The sequence below is a fragment of the Lichenostomus cassidix genome, chromosome 1, assembly GCF_008360975.1.
Source record: "Lichenostomus cassidix isolate B80296 chromosome 1, HeHo_3.0, whole genome shotgun sequence".
Lineage (NCBI taxonomy): Eukaryota > Metazoa > Chordata > Aves > Passeriformes > Meliphagidae > Lichenostomus > Lichenostomus cassidix.
In genome coordinates this window covers 49,542,497-49,565,047 of record NC_139479.1, presented here as the reverse complement: position 1 = coordinate 49,565,047, position 22,551 = coordinate 49,542,497, and the positions used below count along the sequence as shown (strand labels likewise).

At 39.4% G+C, this 22,551-nt stretch overlaps 1 protein-coding gene across 7 annotated transcripts in view; it reads right to left on the bottom strand.

The window, feature by feature from the left end:
- KLF12 (KLF transcription factor 12) overlaps positions 1–22,551 on the bottom strand; it is a 235,561-nt gene that overhangs the window by 135,322 nt on the left and 77,688 nt on the right. For all 7 annotated transcript variants that reach the window (XM_085058374.1, XM_085058408.1, XM_085058416.1 and 4 more), the window contains one exon: positions 11,077–11,166. In XM_085058374.1, coding sequence (XP_084914500.1) covers positions 11,077–11,166 — 90 coding nt within the window. The remainder of the gene's footprint in view (positions 1–11,076; positions 11,167–22,551) is intronic.

Sequence of the window (22,551 nt, the reverse complement as noted above, 5' to 3'; positions counted from 1 at the left end):
TTAATATTTGGGTATTCAATACTGACAACTTACACACTTTATGTTAACAGTTGTCTTAAACTGACTCTTTATCCCATTAATACTATGAATGTTTATTGAGGGGAAAAAAATCAAGCAGATTTCAAGTCATTCAGTCTAAATCCATTCATGAAACCTAACATGTACAACAACAAAGGAAAGAAACTCAAGCTTCAATAAGCCAAACTATAAACCATTTTCCAAGACTAGACTTAAGTAATAGTTACCTTTTCACTCTGGATTTTTAACTTATTCTGTAAAATGAATACTATTCAGAAGCCAATGAGAATGTTTTGGCTTCTATTCTATTTCTCTATGCTATTTTACAAGTTTTTTACCATGAAAATCAATAATGTTTTCTGTGCCATGTTTGCACAGCATGTTTTAACCTGCAGATCACACAGAACTGTGGATGTTGCAGATCTAACACTTTAATCAGTTTATACCTACACTTTAACCTGAATCTGTAAAATAACCTGAATTTAGAGAGGAAAAACTCTTAACGGTGTTTTGGTTTTTTCCTTTTTTCCCCAGCTTAGAGTACATCCCTGGATTGGCACAACCTTAGACAAGTTAACAGTGGACAGGAGCTTCCCAAATCACTGTTCTGCTATAAAAACCAGAGCCCAGACCACTACTACTTCCACAGGGGACTTTTCTTTTGTTGAAAGCTGTCAATAACGTTAATGCTTTACCTGCTTTTTACTCAACAACAGAACAACATATTCACATAAAAAGCCCAAAGTACTCTATTAAACCTAAGGTTTGTGGTACCATGTGGTCATCACACAACATTGTTCTACAATACCCAGTAGCTAACGGATGAAAAAGCGAAGTTTTTTGCTCTCAACACCACAGCTTCTGCCCTCCCCAGACACCTCATCATATGGACTCCCTAAAAACCCACAACTCTGTTCTACTATGAGTAATGGGAAAATAAATCAAGAGTCTGTCACACTAAATGCTCTCATTGCCACCACCATCTATACCACTACATCATAAGCTCCTACTGCAGTCTCAGGCAGGTGCAAGACAGTTTATGATTTTACAGGTCAAAATCTACACCACAGCCTCTGGTTATCAGGAGAATCTTCGTGGAACTCAAAGATCAGTGAAAACTTGCAATACTAAACGTCACCTTCTGCTCATGTGGTCCCCAGCTGCACACTGACAGGTACAGGCAGGTGTACCAGGGCACTGTTCGCTCCTGCTTGCTTTCTGCTTTCTGGAAGTACATGATAACAACTGCCATTGTATAGGTAAAAAGAACCTTTCCTCAGGTTCACTGTGGACATTCCAGTGTTCTCATAATGTCCCATGTGGAAAAAAAAAAAATCACCACTGTTTGTGTGGAAAGAAGAACAAGAGTAGCTGCGGTAATCAATGGGAGTTTGGGTGTAATGACCTCTAAGCAATGCATTTTGAGAACCTGAGGAGAGTGAAGAAAGAATGGTACTAACAAACCCCTAGTCCAGATCAGTCTAGACTCTCATCAAAGAAAGTGGAAAATGCCATGGAAGGGCACCTACGATATTACACACATAACCAAGCATATCTGTAACCCAGACAGGAGAGGATGATACTGCTGTCTTGCTAGGACAAACTGACACAACTGCTATGGAATTTCCAGTAACTCACTCACTGCAATGACACAAGCTCCACACACAGCGTCACAGAGGAAGATCAAAGCCAAACTCAGTGTCTCAGTATCAGTATCATCTCTGGTGTGTATTATGAAAGTAGGAAAAAAGCTACAAACATCAACAGAGCCAAAGGAGGCAGGATGCATGTGACAACTGTGTGGCTACTGTTCCCCCCAGGAACAAGGGGAATGAAGGCATTTAAAGGAGACAGGGCTGGGGGGGCTGATCTGACATGATCCTTTCCATGAACAAGACTTAGTTGGGAAGATTACCTATCCTCCCTTCACTGTATCCCCAGCACCTCTCCTCTTCCTTGCTCTCTGCCCATCCTGGTGACCTGGGTTTTACCATCCTTGGGCACTGGGAAGCATGAGCAATGACCTGTGCTGGCAGGGCAGGACGAACAACACCTTTGGTTGCTGCTGGCTTTTTCTTCCTGCAGTTCCTATGCTTTTCTGGTATGTTTAAGTGATGCAGCCAAGCAGTAGCAACATCTGTAAAAGGATATCTGAAAGCAGATGCCCCCTAAATAATAGTTTATTAAATACTCACCCTCACAGTGTGAAACAGGGTGGGGGTGGGGAGAGGAGGAGAGTGAGGAGATTGTGAAGAAACAGAATTTAAAAAACAATTTTAAAAAATCAAGAAAACACAAACCTTAAAGTAATTTATGTAAGAACTCATCTCCACAGGGAGAAATAAAGAAAAAAAGCCAGTGATGCTAAAAAATATCTAGAGCTCTTTCAGTACTTCTCCAGCAGCATACAGAACAAGAGTAAAATATACGTTAAAAAGACTATTTATAAGACAACCTCCAACAGAAAACCTAACAGAACATCAATGAACATGAGAAAAGTAGAAGTAATCCTTTCTCATAACAAACACCAAGGATTAAAATAATTTTGGTACTATCACAACATAATGCCATTTGTCTCATGCTGCTGAAGTGTTCACGATACTGTAAATTATTAAGTTCTATTGGCTTCTGCCTATTTTTCTTAGGCTAGCCACCATATAATAAAAATACAATAACAGTGCACATTTACACAATCAATCACATCAAGAGTCCTTAAAGAAATAAAGTATAGCAATTACCAAAAGGAAAACCAGGAAGAGAGAAGATATCACTTTACCCAAGTCAAAACAAAGGGAAAGGAAAAGAGGCCAGTCACTTGCATCTAATTTCTACTTTGAATGTACCAGTGTGCCCTGGTGATCAAAATACAGACTGTCATAATGAACTGACTATTCTAATGAGCATTAAAACAAATGAAAAAATTACATTAAACTCACCTGTGAGTTGAACAACGTGAAACATAATGACTAACTTTGCTCCTAGCTAAATAACGTAAAGATTTTGTGATTAACAATGATTTCATGGAGACATTTCAATAGAAAACATTTTTAATTAAGAGCTCTGGAGCACAGAGAAGTTACCATGTATCAGCAGGCCTGCACTATCTATTCGTATGTATAATCGTAAGCATAGGTAAATGTGAGGTAATTCAAGGTAGCTTTCTTTTAAGAAAAGCAGGATTACCTAACTCACCGTCCTCAGTTTCTTAATAGGAACTGAGGGGCTATGCACACTTGCAACCTACTGAATTTCACTGCAATTGCAATTTGAATTAAACTTCCCATGCCCAGTCAGGTGAATTACCAGACAGGAAGAACTGCTTTTCATATGCCATAATAGTTTTGCATATGAAGTCCAAAATGCTCATTACTGAATTGCACTGCACTGTGACATGAAACAACACAGATCTGTGATGAGTTTCAAGTCAGAAGTGCAACAGGATTTTAGAATATAGAGCTGTATACCAGCTGATACATGGCATCCTCTTTCTGGCAGGATGCATAAGAGCAATAACTCATAAGACTGCAAACTCAATCAAAATTACAGCTTAACTGTGAATATTGGATTCCCCAAAGACAAAGAAACAGAGCACACACAAGAGTCATTGGAACTGGGGTTATCAGGGGGAGAAACATTAATTACAGATATTTGGATGATTAAAATTTTTCTTGCAATTTTTTTTTTAAACCATTTTCAACTATTTCTTTAGTGCAGTAATAGAAGTGTTGACCTTTCACATCTTGAAAAAAGAATCAACTTTCAACCCAAAATGCAGATTTAGGAATTCATAGTAACTGACAGATACACAGCTTGTATATGTCATGCTTGTTTCTCTTTATGCCCAGTTTCTCTCAGATTTCTGAACAAATCTTCCAGGAGATTCCCATCATCAGCTCTGATAGCAGAGCATGCTGAGAGGTCATACATCATCAAAAAAGCAAACTGGCTTGAAGGTGATCTCACAAAATAGTTGACTGGGGATAGAAGGCAATCAAACTAAAATCTCACAATGAACTTCAGCACTACATTCCAATCAAAGGGTTGAATTTCCTTCTCCCAAAGCCAACATTATTTTCTCAGTCCATAGAAGCATATAAAACTTACCAATTCATGTATTTAACATATGATATATTCTGTAACTGCGATTTTCATATGGAACTGTAACAACATAAAGCTATGTTAGTTTCTGGGTAACGTCCCACATTCTCTTTGAAACTTTCTTCCGTCTTGGCAGGTGAAATATTATCCTTCTCCTCTACCAAATCATTCTTCATAAAAATCTAAATTTCTTGTAGGTGAAATCATCTTTTCGCTGCCCTTCTATTACTACAGACATAGGAAATCTCTTTTGGGCATGGCACTGTTGGCTGAACAAGCTGTTTGGAGAAGAGATCTTCCTCTGCCTCACTCCTTTACACTTGCTGATGAACTCCTAGCAAGCACAGTCACTAATATCTGAAGATGGCCATTAAAAGACTGTCTAAACTTCTGATTAATTAAACCTAGATAGCCTGGGACCACCCTTTATTGGTAGTGTGCCTCACACAATTGAGCATTCCCCCACAAGTGAAAATCCCCCTGTTCCTACCATACATACAACAAACAATACCACACACAATAAGGAGCACATTCCCTGCTGTGCTCTGTAGCAGTCAACTTAGCTGTCGAGGAAAGGAAGGCAATGGCAGACAGCAGTTAGTAAATTAAGTCTCAGAGGATTTGGAATACTTCACTTCGTGTGACTTTCGGACAGCATCATACATCTTACAACCCCACCTGCGTTTTGAGTCTGCAATCTTGGTTAACTTGGCAAAAAGACTGCCTGACAAGTGTGCTAACTGAGCTGGTTATGCTATAATTTCCTATTAGTCTTAAATCTATTACTTTTCTGTTGATTTTTTGGGTCTGATCCCTGGAGAGAAAGAAAACAAGCAAACAAATAAGGAAACTACATCTACATCCATGATAAAACCCCTTTACTCTACACATGAGCTGACTTCAAAAGGAGTAAGGAATGTGAAAGACTGAATAGACTCTGTGTTTGGCAAGGCAGCAGTGCAGAGACATGCCTGAAGTGGGGAGTTTGGGTCCCAGAAGTAGTAAAGATGTCTCAGGATGTAATTTCAGATACAGGTCACCAGCTCTAATCACAAGCAGCACTCACAATCACTTTCCCACCCTTCCTGTCTCCACGTAATAGAGGATATCCATGACTTCACATGCATGTATGACCTGCAGGATATATACAGCCATTCCTTTTCACCCTTTGGGTTAGGTTTTTCTTGGACCAGTGATCAGTTGACCCTACCCTCCCCAATGTCATCGAGCCACTGGCAACGGATTGAGCAAGAGCTCCCAGACGACAGCAAAGATGTAGGAGTTGGCTACCTTATTTCTTCATGCAAGCTTCCGCTCAACATGAAACGGCACCTGCAGTACATAGCAGCTTGTGATGCTTCATTTGCCTTAATTAATCCAACAAACATAATCTTTCTGAGATGTGTCTTGCACCCTTCTGGGCTGCAAGCATAACCTTCGGCAGTGCTCAGGAAATACAGTTGTGTCTCCTTAGGTACATCTCATACAGCTTTGCGTCATGCCTTGTAGGTTAGGTACTTACTGGGTCTGGAGTCAGATCTTGACCTCTTTCTGAAGAATATCCTACATTTATGGCACTGTTAAGCAGCCAATGAATTTTACCAGCTGTGATTCTAACACCTCAGTAACACTCCTTGAGTGATGCCTATTTCAAGACAAAGAAACCCAACAGAAAGTAAGAAGGGTGTTCTTTGCAGAAGAGATTGATACATGTGCACTGTCCATATGCAACTTGTTTCCCCAAATCAGTCATGCTAACCATTAAGTCATTCAGAAAACAAATAAGTAATTGAATTAAGCAGAAATTCACAAATGACAACAGCAAATATCAGAAGTACTCTTTCTTCTACTAATACAAAGAATGTACCCAAGCTGAATGAATCACCACAAAACAGTTCCCAATATAGTAATGGAGCAAGCTTTGTTACTAAGACTATTCTCAACTGAACATGAATAGTATTTTTGGAAATCTTCAAAAAGAAAAGATTTTTGTCACTATTACCCAGGCTGCAGTAAAACATGTTTATGAATATAACAATATAAGGATGGATGGCATTCTTCAGATATGAGACAACAAGGTAATTTGGCTGGCTATGAAAGACACAGAACAATATTGGCTTGTTAAAGGGTTTTGTCCTTTTAATAATTTCTTTTCATAATTCAGTCATGATAAGGGATTGCAATGGAGACAGATCAAGAATTAGGAGGAGAATTCAGAGTAAGATATATAATCTTCCAGTAATGATTTGCGAGGACAAAATGCAGGCAAAGGAACAGATGAGACTGCAGATTAGGAAACAAAAAGACTGATGAAAATTAGTGGTTCATCATTCTCTGTATTTGAAGATTGATTGTGGGACATAAGTCCCACATTTATATCTCCTTTTAACAAAAACTTACGGGCCAACTCAGCAAATACTTGAGAAAGTGCAACTTAACACATCCAAGTTGGACACATTTACCAATTTTTAGAAACTGGGCCACATTCTGCAATGGCCAGTAGGACTTTAAAACTTCACATTGAAACCAGTCAACACTATCCATCCTAATTTCTTAATATTATTTACCAATAAATGAATCCAGCTTCCATGTGTTTTTGTAATGAGAAGTATTACTTCCAGAATAGTTTTTAGCATAGACAAAGAATAAAGATTTTTTTTTTCCTGCTGAAATACCCCATCTTCAGCCTCATGGGGAGGGACCACCTTCTTCACATCCTTTTCTGAAGCTGGTAACTGACAGACAAAGATTTTAGTGCAGCCCAGAAGATCTAAAGCTGTAGGTCACTGGAGGATATTAAATGATAAGCAAATTCACATTTCTAAAGTAATTCTCCCAATTTATTAGCAATGCTAGCTTCTGATCCACAGTAGGGGAGATAATAATGAAGCCTTGTTAAAGGGCAATGAGATATCTTTTATGTAATGTCTTTTTTTTCATTTGTGATAAAGTCATTAAAGCAGTACTGTATCTTCCTGAAGCCTCAAACAATAGACCGCATTAAATCTCCTGTGCAAAATTAAGGACAGTAGTTCACTGGAAAAATAAGTGTGTGTTCTTGCTAATGCTGATGGCCTTCTAAAAATCATTACACTACTCTAACTTCGCAACAATAAAACAATGCAAAAACTGTTTTAACTTTTTCCAAAGCGAAGAGAAAATTAATTTTCCTTGTAAATACTTCTTTCTTACAAATCTGCCTAGTAACCTTCTATCTCATAAGGCATGTCTTCTGTATGAACTGCCTAAATCCCATAATCCTATTCCCCTACAACGATCTAACTTGAACTCAGTGTCTTTTAAATCTGGGTTGGTAAAGGTTTGACTTCACTGCATCGACACAGGCAGCTGTTCCAGCATCCTGCTCACCTTTTCTCCAATCACAGGCTCCAAGGATCTGGTGCATGGGGCATAGCTGAAATGTCAGCCCCAGTTTCCTTTCAGACTCAGCTAGAGACCGGGCTGCTTTGCAGCTGGGAGTAGCTCATGGAGTTTCATTCTCCCAGGGCTACCCTAAAATCTCAACTAGACTACACTTTCCTCACTTGTTCCTTCTGCTGTATTGCATTTTAAATCCACCTTCACTTGCTCTAGGTAAGTAACACCTGCACAGTGGAAGGACTGAGACACTACTATTTATAAAAACTTTCCAGCAGTTATCAGCCCAGGTTCAGACAGAGCATCCAAACATGGTAAAAGACACAGAGGAATCATGAAATGAAACAAAACATTTAACAAAATTTTAAGATCTTGGAGCTTATGCACACATGGTAGAGAAGAACCTTACATTATACTTAACCTCTTTTGTAAAAAGACTGAAGTCTCCAATAAGAAAACAAGAAACAACAAGGGAAAATAATGGATTGATTGCCTGGCTTGGTATCCAGAAACAGCAGGAAATGTTGGTATCTGCTCTGTCCTGGTTCTCATCTACATCATGGGTGACTTCTACTACCAACACATGTAGTCAAGAGACAATACCTGGTGAAGACCAAGTTGCCCAGAGCAGTACAGGAAAGATTAATTTCTTATAAAAGAAATTCACATGGCAGATGGTGCCTATTTCACCACAGCCGTACATCACAAAAAGTGAAGAAGTAACTTAAGGTTAAAAGCTGGTGTTGTTTGTATAAGAACTTCTTTTCTCCAACCGCACTTTCATTTTGGTGGTGTAGGTATAAAAGGGTAAGGGAATGTTCCTTCTTTCTGAGGTTTTTTACTTCCATGTTGTCAAGTTATTGAAATGGTCCTTGTTCATTTTACCAAGAATGTTAAGTTGGATATTTTCGACTTCTTCAATCAATAGGTCGAGGGGAGGACCAGCTGCATGTGCAACACACTCCTGCATTTATGAATGGCCAAACAATAACCAAATTCCCAGCAAGGTCCTGTCTGTGAAGCCCACCTTGGAGGCCATGAATCACAAGGAAGAGTTAACCAAGGCACAGCTACAGAGAAAACACCTTTTCTGGATAATGTATTCATATGTCCTGCAGAAAAGCATTCAATATTTCTATAAACAACAGGCACATATCTTTAAAAATTATTTAAAAATCAAGAATATATTTATTAGAAATATGGGCTCAGACTTAAACAGGAGACAACTCAAAGCAGTCCTGCAGCCCTTCTAATAGCACTCTAAAGCCTCATGGGCAAGGCATGACAACTCAGTGTTTTCTGGTCTGAAAGATCAGTGCTCACCATCCTGGGTTGAGGGACACTGGTCCTCCAGGCCCTGTTGCTTTCACTCCCCCACAGCTGATACCACCTTCATGATTCTCCAACCACAGATAAAATCATTTTTCATAACCCTTAAGCCATGTCTCACTTTTGCCCTTGCAGCAAACCTAGAGCCAACAGCCAATACCAAGCAGGAGCAGCAAAAAAACCCAAATGTCTTCCTCCAGGTTTTGGAAGAGTTTGCCTAGCATTCCGCATCCTAAGTTTGGCCACTACGCTCAGAAGACTCAAAATGCCATCTTAGTTATTAAATTTTCAAAGTAGAAGTCACATCTCCCTGTACACACATATGCTGTGATGGAGGTGCAATTCCAGGGACTTTGGGCGCTATACCAACACAGACACACACCACAATTTCAAATTCCTACTATTTGGATCACACTTCAGTTACAACTCCATGCTTCCCAGTTACAATATTCATCTTCCCAAACAGCTCCACATGCTGATTTTGGTAATCACATCCTTCAAACACTTGTCCCTGTTATGTACACCAACATCTACATATTCAAAGCAGTCTCCGAAGTACATGCCAAACATCTGTTTCAACCAGCTCTCTTTAGAGTTTAAGCTGTTTGCTGGAAAATTGCCATCCTAATGGCCAGCTCCTCTGTTAGTGAACTGGAGAATTCATTTTTGTATTTATTGATTGTTCCCTAATGAAGAATCATAAAGGTGCCAGAAACTCTTGACCAGACACTACTTAATTAGTACCAAAGTACATAAAATTCCAAATCAAACGAGCTCTTTGTCCAGTGGCTCAGTCACTGGGGAAAAAATGACATCATTTTCTGCTTACACAGAAGTCCATAAAATTTTATTTAAAAACTCTAAGGAAATTAAAAAATTATATAGATCATTCATTTCCTTCCATTTCCTAAGACACCAAATAGGTCTTCCAAAATCAAATCACACTTTGCTAAAGGAAGTATTCTTAATAAAGGACCCAGCAATATGTATCATGCACAGAATTCATTTTAAACTGAACAAAGGCAAATACCAATGGAACTTTTGTCTTTTTAACACTATGGAAAAGTGTTTCTGTTACATACAAAGACATAATGCAAAGCATCCAGAAGGTATTAAAAATGGGTCTAACTTTTCATCATTGTGGCTCATACAATAGTTCTATTTTTACGTTCCCACAAGCTACACTGTATTGGAGTAACTTCTGAGGGTACTTGCTCTCAAGAAGGCAGGGGTGAGTAAGAACTCGATTAAATGTCAACCTTTTTCTCCCTCTCAAATTTAAAACATCAAAAACACCCTGAATAACTGGTATTTCCTTGCAAGTGTTTCAAATTAAGTCATCCTGAAAGTTAATTCCCTCTCTTCCATACCATTTAAATTCTCAATTAAATAACTGAGAAAATAGCAGAAAGGGAAAAAGCCAAGTAACAGAATTAGGCAAAAGCCCATCCCTACAAGGCAATAGCATTGCTGCTTCTATTAGGCTGCTTGTTGAAGGCATCTGTCTTCAGATTAGTAAGGAGGTTCAGATTCTTTGGGATAAGACGTACACAAGGAAACAAATTTTCATGACAACAAAAAACCCATTAAATACATATGCCGTTGTTGTAATCTGCAATCACTGGTACCACATATGCAAGAAAATACCCTCCCATTTTCCTAAAAACTATCATTCCAATGCCAAGTTCTGCAAAAATTTTCAAAATCCTATTCATGATCTGTCCTGTATTCAGCAGTTGACATGATACCAGCTGTAACCACCTGAGGCTTCTAGTGCTCTCACCTTAATGATAAACAAATGTATTTCACCAGAGAGAGAGCAGGTTTCCACAAACAGAAAATGGAGTAGGACAAGCATATAATGGATGAAACAATCACAGTAAGGCAAATATCCCCAGAAGGCAGAATAGCAAACATAAATATATATATATGTATATGGACTTCCCAGATATATGAATTTGGCTTCCTTGACAACAGTCATTTTTTCTTTTTTTCTTATTCAACTTCACCTTTTTTTAATGGCTGTAAAATTCCACCAACAGCATCTCAGATGATTTCAGTAAGTCTTCTGCAGAGTTCTGTTCTATGCTCCCAGCAGATCAGACTAGATGCTCACCAGTAAAACTCCCAAGCAAATATGCCCCAGAACAATGGAAATAAAGAAGAACATAGGAAAGAAAATGGGAGGGACAGCTAACCACAGAGAAGCTGGGGAAGGGTCATCAGAGTGAGGTCACACAAACCTCTGCTTACCCCTTGCTCGGATTCCAGCAGCTCTGTTTTGACTCTGACTGCCGGCATCCCATCAAGCATTAACATTCTGTTCTCAAAGGCGCTGATGTCCTACGGCAAAAAAGGACACGGTTAATAAAAAAATTATGAAAAAACCCACTTGATTCAATTCACTGGTTTAAGTTCTATGACACTGTAGAAGTAAGTTTCTTTTAGCAGAAATGAAGTTAATGAGGAGGATACAACAGTAATTTCAAGGAGCAGCTGCCAAGTTACTACTTCTGTTGAAACAGTAAATCTTACTTTCAGTTATCCTTAAAAGAGAACTAAGTCTTTGTAAGCAACAAGCAAAAATCATCTCCAATTGCTACTTTGTAATTTTAAATTAATCACACATGTATACGTATATTAATTCCTTGCTTGAGAAGTGAAAAGGAGAGCAGTGGCGTCAAACAGTTTGAAGGTTTTGGCAGAGTATTCAGGTATAGTTGATTTAAATCAAAATATTTGTACTTCTGGTAGAGAAAACATAGGCTTGTATGGAGAGAAGTTATAGCGAAGGCCTGTACATACACACATTATAAATTAGCACACATCTACAACTCCTCAAATTTCTTATCATTGTCTTATGAAGTTATCAGCATTTGTCAGTGAAAATCTCCACATCCCACTGAAACAAGCGATATAAAAAAACAAGTTACAAACATGCACTGTCCATGTAGTTTTGGGCAACATATGCCAAAAGCTTCAAGCTGAAGAAGGATTTGCAGGATATGCCTCCCTGAACCAACATTCCTGCTGCAAAAGTCTCATCCTGCTGTTGCTGGAGCAGTTTATGAAGACATACAAAACAGCCTCTTGTGCCTTCAGTTCAAACAGTACCTCAACCTGAATCATTTTCTACTCCAGCCAAGGCTCAAGGCTGGTGTTTGAAACTAAGTGCCTTCAGATGCCATTTAGTTTGGACAACATGGAGAGAAAAAAGAACATTTTATCCTTCAAACTAGAATGTGACCTTATAAATCCAGACATCTTGGTCAGTGGTTCAGACACGCAGAGACATCACAGCTATTTTTCAAATAATGTAACTGGAGCACACATCACTTATAAGTGACTCACTGACAGTCAGCTGTTAATCTGCAGCCCTGTCTGGAACACCAGGCTCTAGACTGGAAACTCACCTTTGCTCTGGTACCTCACAGTCCTCAAAAACTGCACCAGAATGGAAATAAAAAACATTTTCCCTGTGTTTCACAGGCAGCAGATCTGTTCAGCGCTGAATGGTGCCATTATTCACAAGGAATGAATTGACAGCCCTGTTTCTCATCATTGTTGCTTCAGTGAAATTTTAAGGCAAATGTTCTATCCTTATGGAGCTTCCAAAATACATTTTAGAAACTTAAATCACTTTTTTTTCCCCCCAATCCATACACCTCATTCCAGGACCTCCACTTTCTGGGATATAAATACTGCAGGAACTGTTAATTTTTGTATGTTCTTTCACTGTAATTTAAATAACATGCTGAAAAGCAGGGAAACTGATACGCCCATGCTCCAACGTGCAGAGCAAATGACCTACTTAAAGTCACTGTCACCCTCACTTTGGACCCTGTGTATTTTAGCACACAGAGCTGGGGCTACTTTCTGCAGGACACGCACAAACTGGATGGTGAAGCAGATAAGCAAGTGCAATCTCTATTTCTTTCCTTTAAAAGTAGATTTAGATCATCCATTAAAAACTCTAAATGCTTAGAGTTATAAAACTTCAGATCAAACAAGTAATTTTCAGTAGGACACCTCCGCATTCAAACGTGAGAATGAAAACCAGTCAAGCTATTGAGATGTCCCAGTCCATGCCATGCTACTGCTGTTCATCTAGTGTACTTTTTAAGCTTGACACAACAGGAAAGGGAACAAAAACAAGTTCTTCCTATGTTTGCTGAGCAAATTATCTTGTGCACCTTGATCTTTATTCAGTGTTTTGAGGCATGAGGTGGAAAAAAAGCAGGAAGGGTCTCTGATGCCAAAAAGAAGCTGGATGAAATTGTGTCTGGTTTTACACCCTTCTTCCCAGCAAGGGCAGTGCGCTGTTTACTTACTAGCAGATCTCAGGTGTCACTGAGCCCCATCAGTTTGGGTGTGGTTCGGGGTGGAGAAAGAGCAGGAGCCAGCATGGAATTCCTGCCTCCCCCAGTGCCTATTATGCAAGTTGAGAGGTCCCTCTGCTTTCTTGATTTATAGGCAGCACAGCTGAATTTTACAGCAAGATCAGGAATACACCATCATCAAACATCCCTTAGGCTGTTTAGCTCATAGACAAAGAAGGATGAGCTGATACTGCATGGTGTCCCTGAGGAAGTTTTACCCGCCTGAGCAAAGGGACGAGGCTGGCTTACACAGGAGGCACAGGCAGAAGGAGGGGGGAAGACAAAGCGCCACGGAGGAAAGGCAGGTTTAATGAACTGTTAGAATCTGATTAGAGGCTAATGTCCCTTTTAGTGCTTTGTACCAATTTACAGCTGATATACTTGAACCATTTTTCCCCACTGGCTGTGATAAACTCATTAGTTTTAAAAATGCAAGCTAACCAGAGCCTTTGAAGTTTAAAACTGATAAATCATGAAAACCTGACTAGTTCATGTACCATTTAACACATTTACATTTAACTAAATTTTCATAGTGTTCGTTTCCCCTTTTGTTCTCTAAAAATCTTATTTCTTGAAAGCAGCCTTTCGATCGCTGGTCTGAAGAGTGAATGCTCTGGCTGCGAACAGCTCTGGCTTTTGGGTAATTTATAATTCAGAGGAGCAATAATCACAGGAGTAAATTCTTTCCAAACTATTTGATCTCTTCTGCACTTAAAAATGGAAGTACACTGTGTGACACATGCTGGGGGGCCACTGCCAAGTGGATCCAGTCTGTGTGTGATCAAAGGGAAGACACATTCAGCCCAAAGTCTCCCAGAGAGCTGATCCTCCCAAACTGATCCTTCCAAGTGCTCTCCTGCCATAACCAGTGTTTGCACCACAGAATGTTCAAAGCCATGCAGCAAACCATATGTAACTGTTGAGGTTTGCATTCAGTGAGCTGTCACCTAAGGCAAAGGGCTTGAGTTACTCCCACAGGGGCTGGAGGTATGAACTGAGTACTTCAGGAGCCTCCAAGGTCAGACAAGCAGATGGAGCATCCCCACCAGAGTGAGGCCAGGCTGCTGCAGTGCCCACATTAACTGATGATACTCATGAGACCCACCAGCAGAGACTGGTGATGTGATGTATTGCGTCAATGCATTATTCAGGCCACTCAATTCTCTTTATCAACTGTGGTAGCTAACTTCCAGCCCCCATAATTGCTCTGGTGAAGGGAACCTTAATTCATGTGAAAGTCCTTCCTTCTCTAGTCTCCCACTTCAACCCTCCTGGTGGACTCCTTTCCCACCTCGGTAAGACACACAGCAGATGTAGGTCCTAAACTGGGCATATAATTAAGCCAAACACTGCATGACCTTAACAAAACATCTGTTCTCTTGGATGAGTAACTCATCCTAAAAGAGATAATGCTCTCTTTCTCAGTGCCATCCGCTGGAACCTTCCACTAATCACTTTTGGGCATTTATTCCTGTGAAATATTAATTAAAACCACAAATCATACCCAGGTCCATATAGGCAACTGCTATTAGAGCAGTTGTTACACAAGACAGATAAAGCTTTCAAGCTTACAAGCTCTTCTGAGAAGCTGTGGCAATCACTTTAATAACCAGACCCTCCCTGCTCCAAAAAGGCCTACATTTTCAGCACAGCACTGCTACAACCACTACTGGGCTTTTCCTCATAAGGATGACTTTCCGTTGCAACTTTTAATCAAATTATCTTCAGCTACTTTAGAGGAAGAAAAAAACACCCCAAATCTCATTATCTCATTCTGATAAAACCTCCCTCAGCATCCTGTAGTGTTTATTTAATTATGCATTACACTATTATGACATCTGCCATCCACAAGAAGGGCTAAGGTTTTGCAACCAAGTTTTTTATTTGGCCAAGCCATTCATTTTGAGAATCACACTGCAAACTTTAAACAATCACAGAGGATCTGATGCCACAACTGATCTCCTGCTCTGAGACACCACCAAAGATCCCCCTTACAATTTCTTCTCAGCATAAGATGACAGAAACCACATATCCCCATCCAAATCACAGTTCTCTTTACCACTCTCCAAGATTTTCACATCTAGCTGCTTAGTACTAAAGCATGACAGGCCCTACCCTAGGCAATCCCAGGAAGAAAGTAGGGAGCTCAGGCTTCAGAGCACCCAAAACTCAGACCTCACATTTTCTGCATGGATTGACAACATCTATATTCCTGTGAAAGACAGTCTCCTCCTCTTGTTTCACTCATGAACACAAGCAATACACAGAGGCAAGGTAGATGATGATGCTCGTTACTGCTGTCACTAATGAAAGGGATGGACTTAGTCTCACTGAAGAGTTGCACACTGGTAAGACAAAGCCCTGATGGTTCTGCCTTTTCCACGATGACCTGGATAGGTTCAGCTGACAATTCAGTCTTCACAACTCTGGTGGGCTTGATCTTAGACATCTGCCATATGCCCACCCAAGCCACTGCTGCACTTCTCCTCCCCCTCAACAGCTATGGGGAAGAATACAATATTGAAGAGCTTAGGGGCTGAGACAGACAAGAAAATCATGTATGAGGTACTGACACAGGCAAAATTGACTTGATTTGGGGAAAATTAATTTATTGCCAATAGAGCTGGATGGTGAGAAATGAAGACTAAAACTAAGCACCTCCACCCCCATCTCCCTTCTGCCCAGGCCCAACTTCATTCCTTTATTTTTCTGTATGAACTTAACTTCTACCATGACACATTTTAATCTTGAGAAATTAAGTATCAGTCTGGGGAAGAAGAGTTGCAAATTCAGCATTCAAGCTACCGTAGAAAGTTTCAAATTTAAGGAGAGTACATTTCAACAGCTAAGAGTCATGAACGACCTTTGGGCAGTCCTTCTTTCCCAAAGCTGTGACCTACAACTTTCCCTACCTCATCTTCTAGTTCTTTTTACACAAGTTTTCTGTACATGCAATAATTTCTTAGTTCATCATTATATTCTTGGAGTAAATTTGTTATACCAATGCTCTTGATAGTTCAAAACCACAAATTTTTAAGTCTTGCTTTTTTATACAGACATCCTAGAAACATGTCTGAATTAACCCTGAAGTAACCTATGTCAGTTATATGCCCTATAAATAAGATAACCTTGTTGATTATTCTGAATATGTATACCCAAATTTGTATTATTTCCTTTGCTTACATTACTACACCTGAGTTATTCATCAGTCAAAGCAAGAAACAGCATAAACATCAGGGCAAAAAATCTCAAGTGATCCACTTGAGGTAAAGCAGAACCTTTTAAGGATATGACTAGATAAGTTTTCTAAAGCATGAAATTTCTTTTTTCTCTTAGTTTCAAGAGATAATAGAAGAATGAAATATTACCATCTCTTATCAAATATAACAATCTCCATAGGGAGAGGAAGCCAAGAAAAGATGTCAACTAACTCCATTTTCTGAGGACCTTTATATACCATACAATGAGATTTGTTATTCACTTAAATGCAGTTCTCTCTAGGATGAAACATACCAGTTAGAGAAAGTACATTTATGTGGCTAGAAGATAATCACTTAACTGGGAGTTCTGCCAGGGAACTGGGGGTAACAGCCCATGTCCTGCCATAAGATCTTCATCATACATAATTATACCTATAGCTGTGTGAAATGTTCACAATGAAAGCAGAGATTCTGGTAGTTCTGTATTTTACTCTGAACTTGAATTTTCATTCAAATTCACCTGAAAACTAGTTTGCTTTTATTGATGCTCCACGGAAAGCCAAAATAATTTGTGTGAAAAAAGTGAAGTAAAGCCTTAGACTTCTTACTGTTTTCATATGAAAACATGTTTCAATCAACTAGGTGGGGTTGATTCAAGTTCATTTCAATTCAAAATGAAATTTCTTTGGTGAGAAGGGACACAGACATTCATCTGCATGGCATCCAGTGAACACGGAGGCATCACAGCTCTAAGCTTTCTAGGAAGGCCTCTGAGTGTGGTCTCTTATTACAGTTGTGCCTGCCAGGTAGAGCCCAGACCTCAACAGCAGCTGCGACTCGATGCTGTCAGTGCCTGAGGCACGTACAAGGGTTGGCCTTCAGTTCATGCTGCCCAGCTCAGATCCTCTCTAGAAGCACTAGACCATGTCCAGCTGTATCCCACTGCTGCCAGTACAAAGATGTACCCAGTGCAACACAAGCTCTTCAAATTCCTAATCCAGTGCCTAGATCTCTTGGAAGAAGATAACACTGATTTTGAAAACAGCACACTTCCAAAGTTACGAAGTACTCAAATCCCTAAGGATGTAGCTATGTTGCAATTTACAACACATTTTTACAAATCTGTCTCCAGGAACAGACTTCAAGTAAAGACAATATACAGTGAAGAGAACAGAGATCTCAAATTTTACTCCTAAAATCTTTTTGATTAGTTTGGGTTTAAATTAGTTTAAGGGAATATAAATAGAACAGAAGAGACATGGTCAGCTTCCAGGTGACAGAGGATAGGCAAGTGCATTGGCAAGTAGAGGCCAATCTGCTGTTTCTCAAACTCAACAGACAACCCTGTCAGCTTTGACAGCCTAAAATCCCTTTACATCAAGCTCTGCTCTCCTGCCAGTTTTAGCACTTCTACAAAGAATTCCAGATCCTTCCTATAGTATAGGATTCAGATACAATAGATTACAACTAACAGTACTTACACCAAAGCCTCCTATTTAACTTTTATCAACATTAATAGCTTCATTGTTTTCCTTCTAATACAACATTCACAGAATATTTGATTTCTGTGAATATCAATGGATTCATTAAGTATCTGTGGATTTTCTTTACCTTACACTTAAAAGCCCTGAATACCAAAAAAGCCCAACCTCTCTCCCAAAAACAGAGTTGAAAAAGAGCCATCATTTAGGAGTGATACATACTTAAGAAAGGGTACACGTGCGAAAAGCATGTACTTCATTTATCTTTACACCAGAAGTATTTTAAAAGACATCTTTCAAGAACACTTGATGATACATAATAGCAAAATTCTTGATAGTTTCTCCTTTGGGTTTTTGAAGTACAGGCAAGTAGTCAAGACTACTATCAAGCCAAAACTCGTAACTTTTTCACCAAAAAAACCCCATACTAATTGACCTAGCTTGCTGCTTCTCCTTGACCACTATTATGAGACAAGTGGTTTTAAAAAACTACTGCTCAATTTCCAAGGCAGTGTTCTACTATCTTGTATCAACTGCCCTTGAGACTGGAGAAGAGTTTAAAGAAGAGTTTGAAGAATAAGGCTTAAAATTAAAAACAAATCTCACCATTTGGCAAAAAAAAAAAGTAACAGGAAACATAAAATAATTTTTCTAGTACTACACTGATTGAATTTGCATCTACTACTTAAAGGTTAATTTCACTGTTGCCTAAATTGTGACTATTTTGTACTTGCTGAGCAAATGAATATTGAATGGCATTGCCCAGGAGCTTCCCAGCAGATACACAGTGACTACAACTTTACTCTAAATTGTGACTGTACCTGCTCTGGTCAGAAAATTAGCTGCTGAAAGCACAGGGAGCTGGTTGGCACAGTTCCCCCACCTGCCACTGTGCAAAGTCTGCCTCCATAAAGACAGATACAACATGGACTCTGCATGCTGGAGAATAAAAGGAACATTTAGCATGTAGCAGTAGCCACAGTTTAGTCCAAAATTTGTGCACAAGATGTCATGTGGCAAGCCAAACATTGCTGCTCTTTGCCAAGAAGAGAAGATGCTGTCTACAGGATCTGCTTGGCACCATCATTCCATGCAGTCCAAAGTGACCATCATCTTCAGCTCGACACTGCAAAGCTCCAGAGGGCGCAGTGAAACAACTGCCTAAGCAGGCCTGGGCATCATCACTTACTCCAGAAATTACACTGGCCCTTGCCATCTTGTGTTTCAAAGAAAACAAACACTACCAACAGTACTGTCTGCCCCACTGCTGCATGAGATCACACCCAACCCTTCGGCTCCGCAACAAAACTGCTGCCTCCTCCAGGTGCCATGCTCCCCCTCCAGCATAAAATACAGTGATAAACTGATGGTCAGGGCCAAAATCTGGCTTTCTATAAACCACAGACATCACAAACTGTATCCTCTGAACGAGAGCAATATAAGGTTATTCCTACATTAGATATGCCTAGTGCCTTCTAGCCACTGAGCCACAGAAATGTTATGCAACTAATACTGCTTCTATACAGCAGATAACTAAGGGTAACTCCTTGTTTTGCACTGCTCTGGGAGCTCCAACATACAGGCTGAAAGAGAAACAAGGAAAAGCCAGCTTTCATAACGACTAAAATTAAGGGATTTCAGTTAAACCTTATTTTTAATTTCAGATTTATTTTGTTTAAATGCTATTTTTAAAAACTTTTGGGTTTTTTTACTATTAAAGACAGAGAGGCACCCATAGGAGAAACTCTTGTTCCCAGAAGACGGTCACAGGACAGCAATCTTGAGGAGAACACCTTGTGTGCAGTTGCACCTTCCAACACCACGTATCGTAGGACACGCCCGTAAAGCAGGCAGACAGTTCTCACAGAACCATCTTTACAGCTCATGCACAAAGTCACAGACACCACAGGCAGTAAGTGATGAAACCAAGTATTCTTTAAGTGGCCCTATTCCGGCTGCCAGGAAGAGCTGTGACTACAGTCTCAGCCTCAAAAGCACATTCAGTTAGCAAAAGTACATATAAGCTCATCTGATTCATGGACAGGCCAAAATAACACAGGAATAATTAAATGAAACTGAATGATTGCACACTCAGATGAAAATGTTGGACTATATGCCAGAAACTAAGCATTACTCCATGACCTTTCCCTGCACCTTTGGCACAGCACCTTACATGCACATGGAGGAACAACAGTTGCTTTACACGCTTCTCACCATGGAGCAAACTCACTGGTTATTCTGACATGTTTAAAGAAAGGGTGTATGCTGTGATGAAACTCCCTAACTGCAAATGTTTAACACCCTGTCCCAACCCAATCTCTGTTCTATTTAACAACAGTTTGAGGTTTCCTGCTCCCCGCAGCTTCAGTGGGAACTCCTGGGAAAATATTAATATTAAAGCTGGTGAGTAGTACAAAGTTCAAAAAAGGGAAAACACAGTTCAAAAAAAGAGAAAACTCTGATTTCTGTTCACTTAGTGAATGAAATACAAAGCACCTCAATTCACGAGTAAGAATTTGCAAGTATACACCACATATGTTTTTTAATTCTGCTCTCAGACTGGTTTTATCCACCTTCTAGATCAAGCCAATACCTGACTACTCACATGAGGTACTGTCTTACCCAAGACAGAATGACCAAAATTCTTATGTACAAAACTGTCAAATTAGATTCCAGAAGCAATAATTTATGGCAAAATTAGGGCCCACTTTTAAGGCAATTCTAATTAAGTGTTAAGAATTTCTAATTAACAAGTTTTAAATGTCACCAACATGCATTTCCCACAGATTCTCAGAGAAATTCTGATTCCTCAAACACATTTAAGAAACAAGTGCTCTGTACAAAATTACTGCCAATAATTAAAATAATGGCAAACTTCAAGATGAAAACATATTTTAAGTAACTATAGACACAGCCATAAAAATCACAAGAAACATCAGAAAGAGATATACAAGTAGCACATACAGTACTACATTAACAGAAATTTTGAACTTTCATTAAAACTTCCTTAAAATGAAGAGATACCAAAATTACTACATAAAGCAAATCAAATTTGGCAGTTATATTAAATTTAAGCTTATAAACAAAATATAGAAGTGTGTGTCTAGGCAAAAGACAAGCTAATGAGTAATTCATTTATCAATTTAACATCATTTTACAGCATGAAATATCAAGGAAAAATTGGGGGAACAATGAATGCTATAGCCAAACTGTTTTTTCATAGGACCCCAGGATAATTTAGGTGGGAAGGCATCTCAAGATGTCTCCAGTCCAACTCCCTACTCAAAGCAGGTGCTAACTGGAAACCATGGGATTTGCAGTGGAAGCCATAACTTAAGCACAGAGAGAAGCTGGTCTCGTGACAAATCTGCTTGTCTGACGAGCTGGATATTGGTTCAAAAACAATTGCACTTTTCTACAGATTTGTTTACTAAGAGCTATCATCAAGCACAAAAATACAGATACAACCTCTGGCTATGCAAGTATCTGCATCATAGATTTTTTGCAGACTTGGAAGAGGTACTGGGGTAATGCCATCACTCACACAACAGCCTTGCTACATCCTTTCCCTAAGCATCCATTATTGACTGTTGAAAGCAGAAGCAAATAAGGTAGATGGTCATTTGCTCTAACAGAAAACAGCCCCATTTATATTTTTATGTCTTTATGTATAACACATGCCAAAACCATGAAAGTTAAACCAGCTCTAAACCATGGCATTCCAGTCTCAACAGCTGCACTCCAGAATAAATTGACATTCTTCTGCCAAGTACCTGGTACAGATCACTGCCAAGAAAGGACCTTAAGCTAGGTAGTCCACTGTCTGTTCTTCTGCAGGATTTCACTACCTGACATTTATTCCAGAGGTAAATGGGATTGTCAGCACACAGCATCTACAGCTCAGTACACACTTCAAATAATAGCTTCAGAGCCCTCTTCCTTTGTTCCTTTCAGTCACTATTCAATCACTGAAGACACAGTGACACAGCCTGTCCACGTGTACTACTGCTCCTGGCTGGTTTCATGACTGGTAAAAATCACAGTCAAACAACAGCACTGGCAAAGTACCAGCACATTGCAAATTATTGTTATGCTCACTGAAATACAGAAAAGTATTGTACCAAGCTATACAATAAAACTATTCATTCCTACCTGCTTTTGAACTGTACCTTGCATCAGAGGTGCCCTTTGCAAAAGCATTTGACAGTCATGTGTGACTGCTAAATGTGCCCCACAGGGTCTCTAAATCCTCATTAGTGTTCTTTAAGTCAGAGCACCTGATTATACATTGCACAGCAGAAGGATCTAACAAAGTATTGTTATTTGTATCATCCATTCATCCTGTATCAACCTAGCATCACGCTCCCTTTAAAAATGTATAGTGACCTTACCCATGTCAAGGCTTTCAAAAAATAATGCGCTGAGATAATTGGTTGTTTGGCATCACACATAGCCTTTAGAGCATGTGTCAAGCCCCAAGTCATACTAATATATTTAACATTTCTCATTAGGACATAAAAAGAAATTGTGCCTGTATAAATCATGTATTTATTCCCAACACGTGGCTTAGTTACACTGTGTAAAATGATGAGAACGATTTCCTGTCCACATTAGCTATGTCTCACATAGACTAAAATGCTTTTATTAGATTTACTTTGCACCACAAGA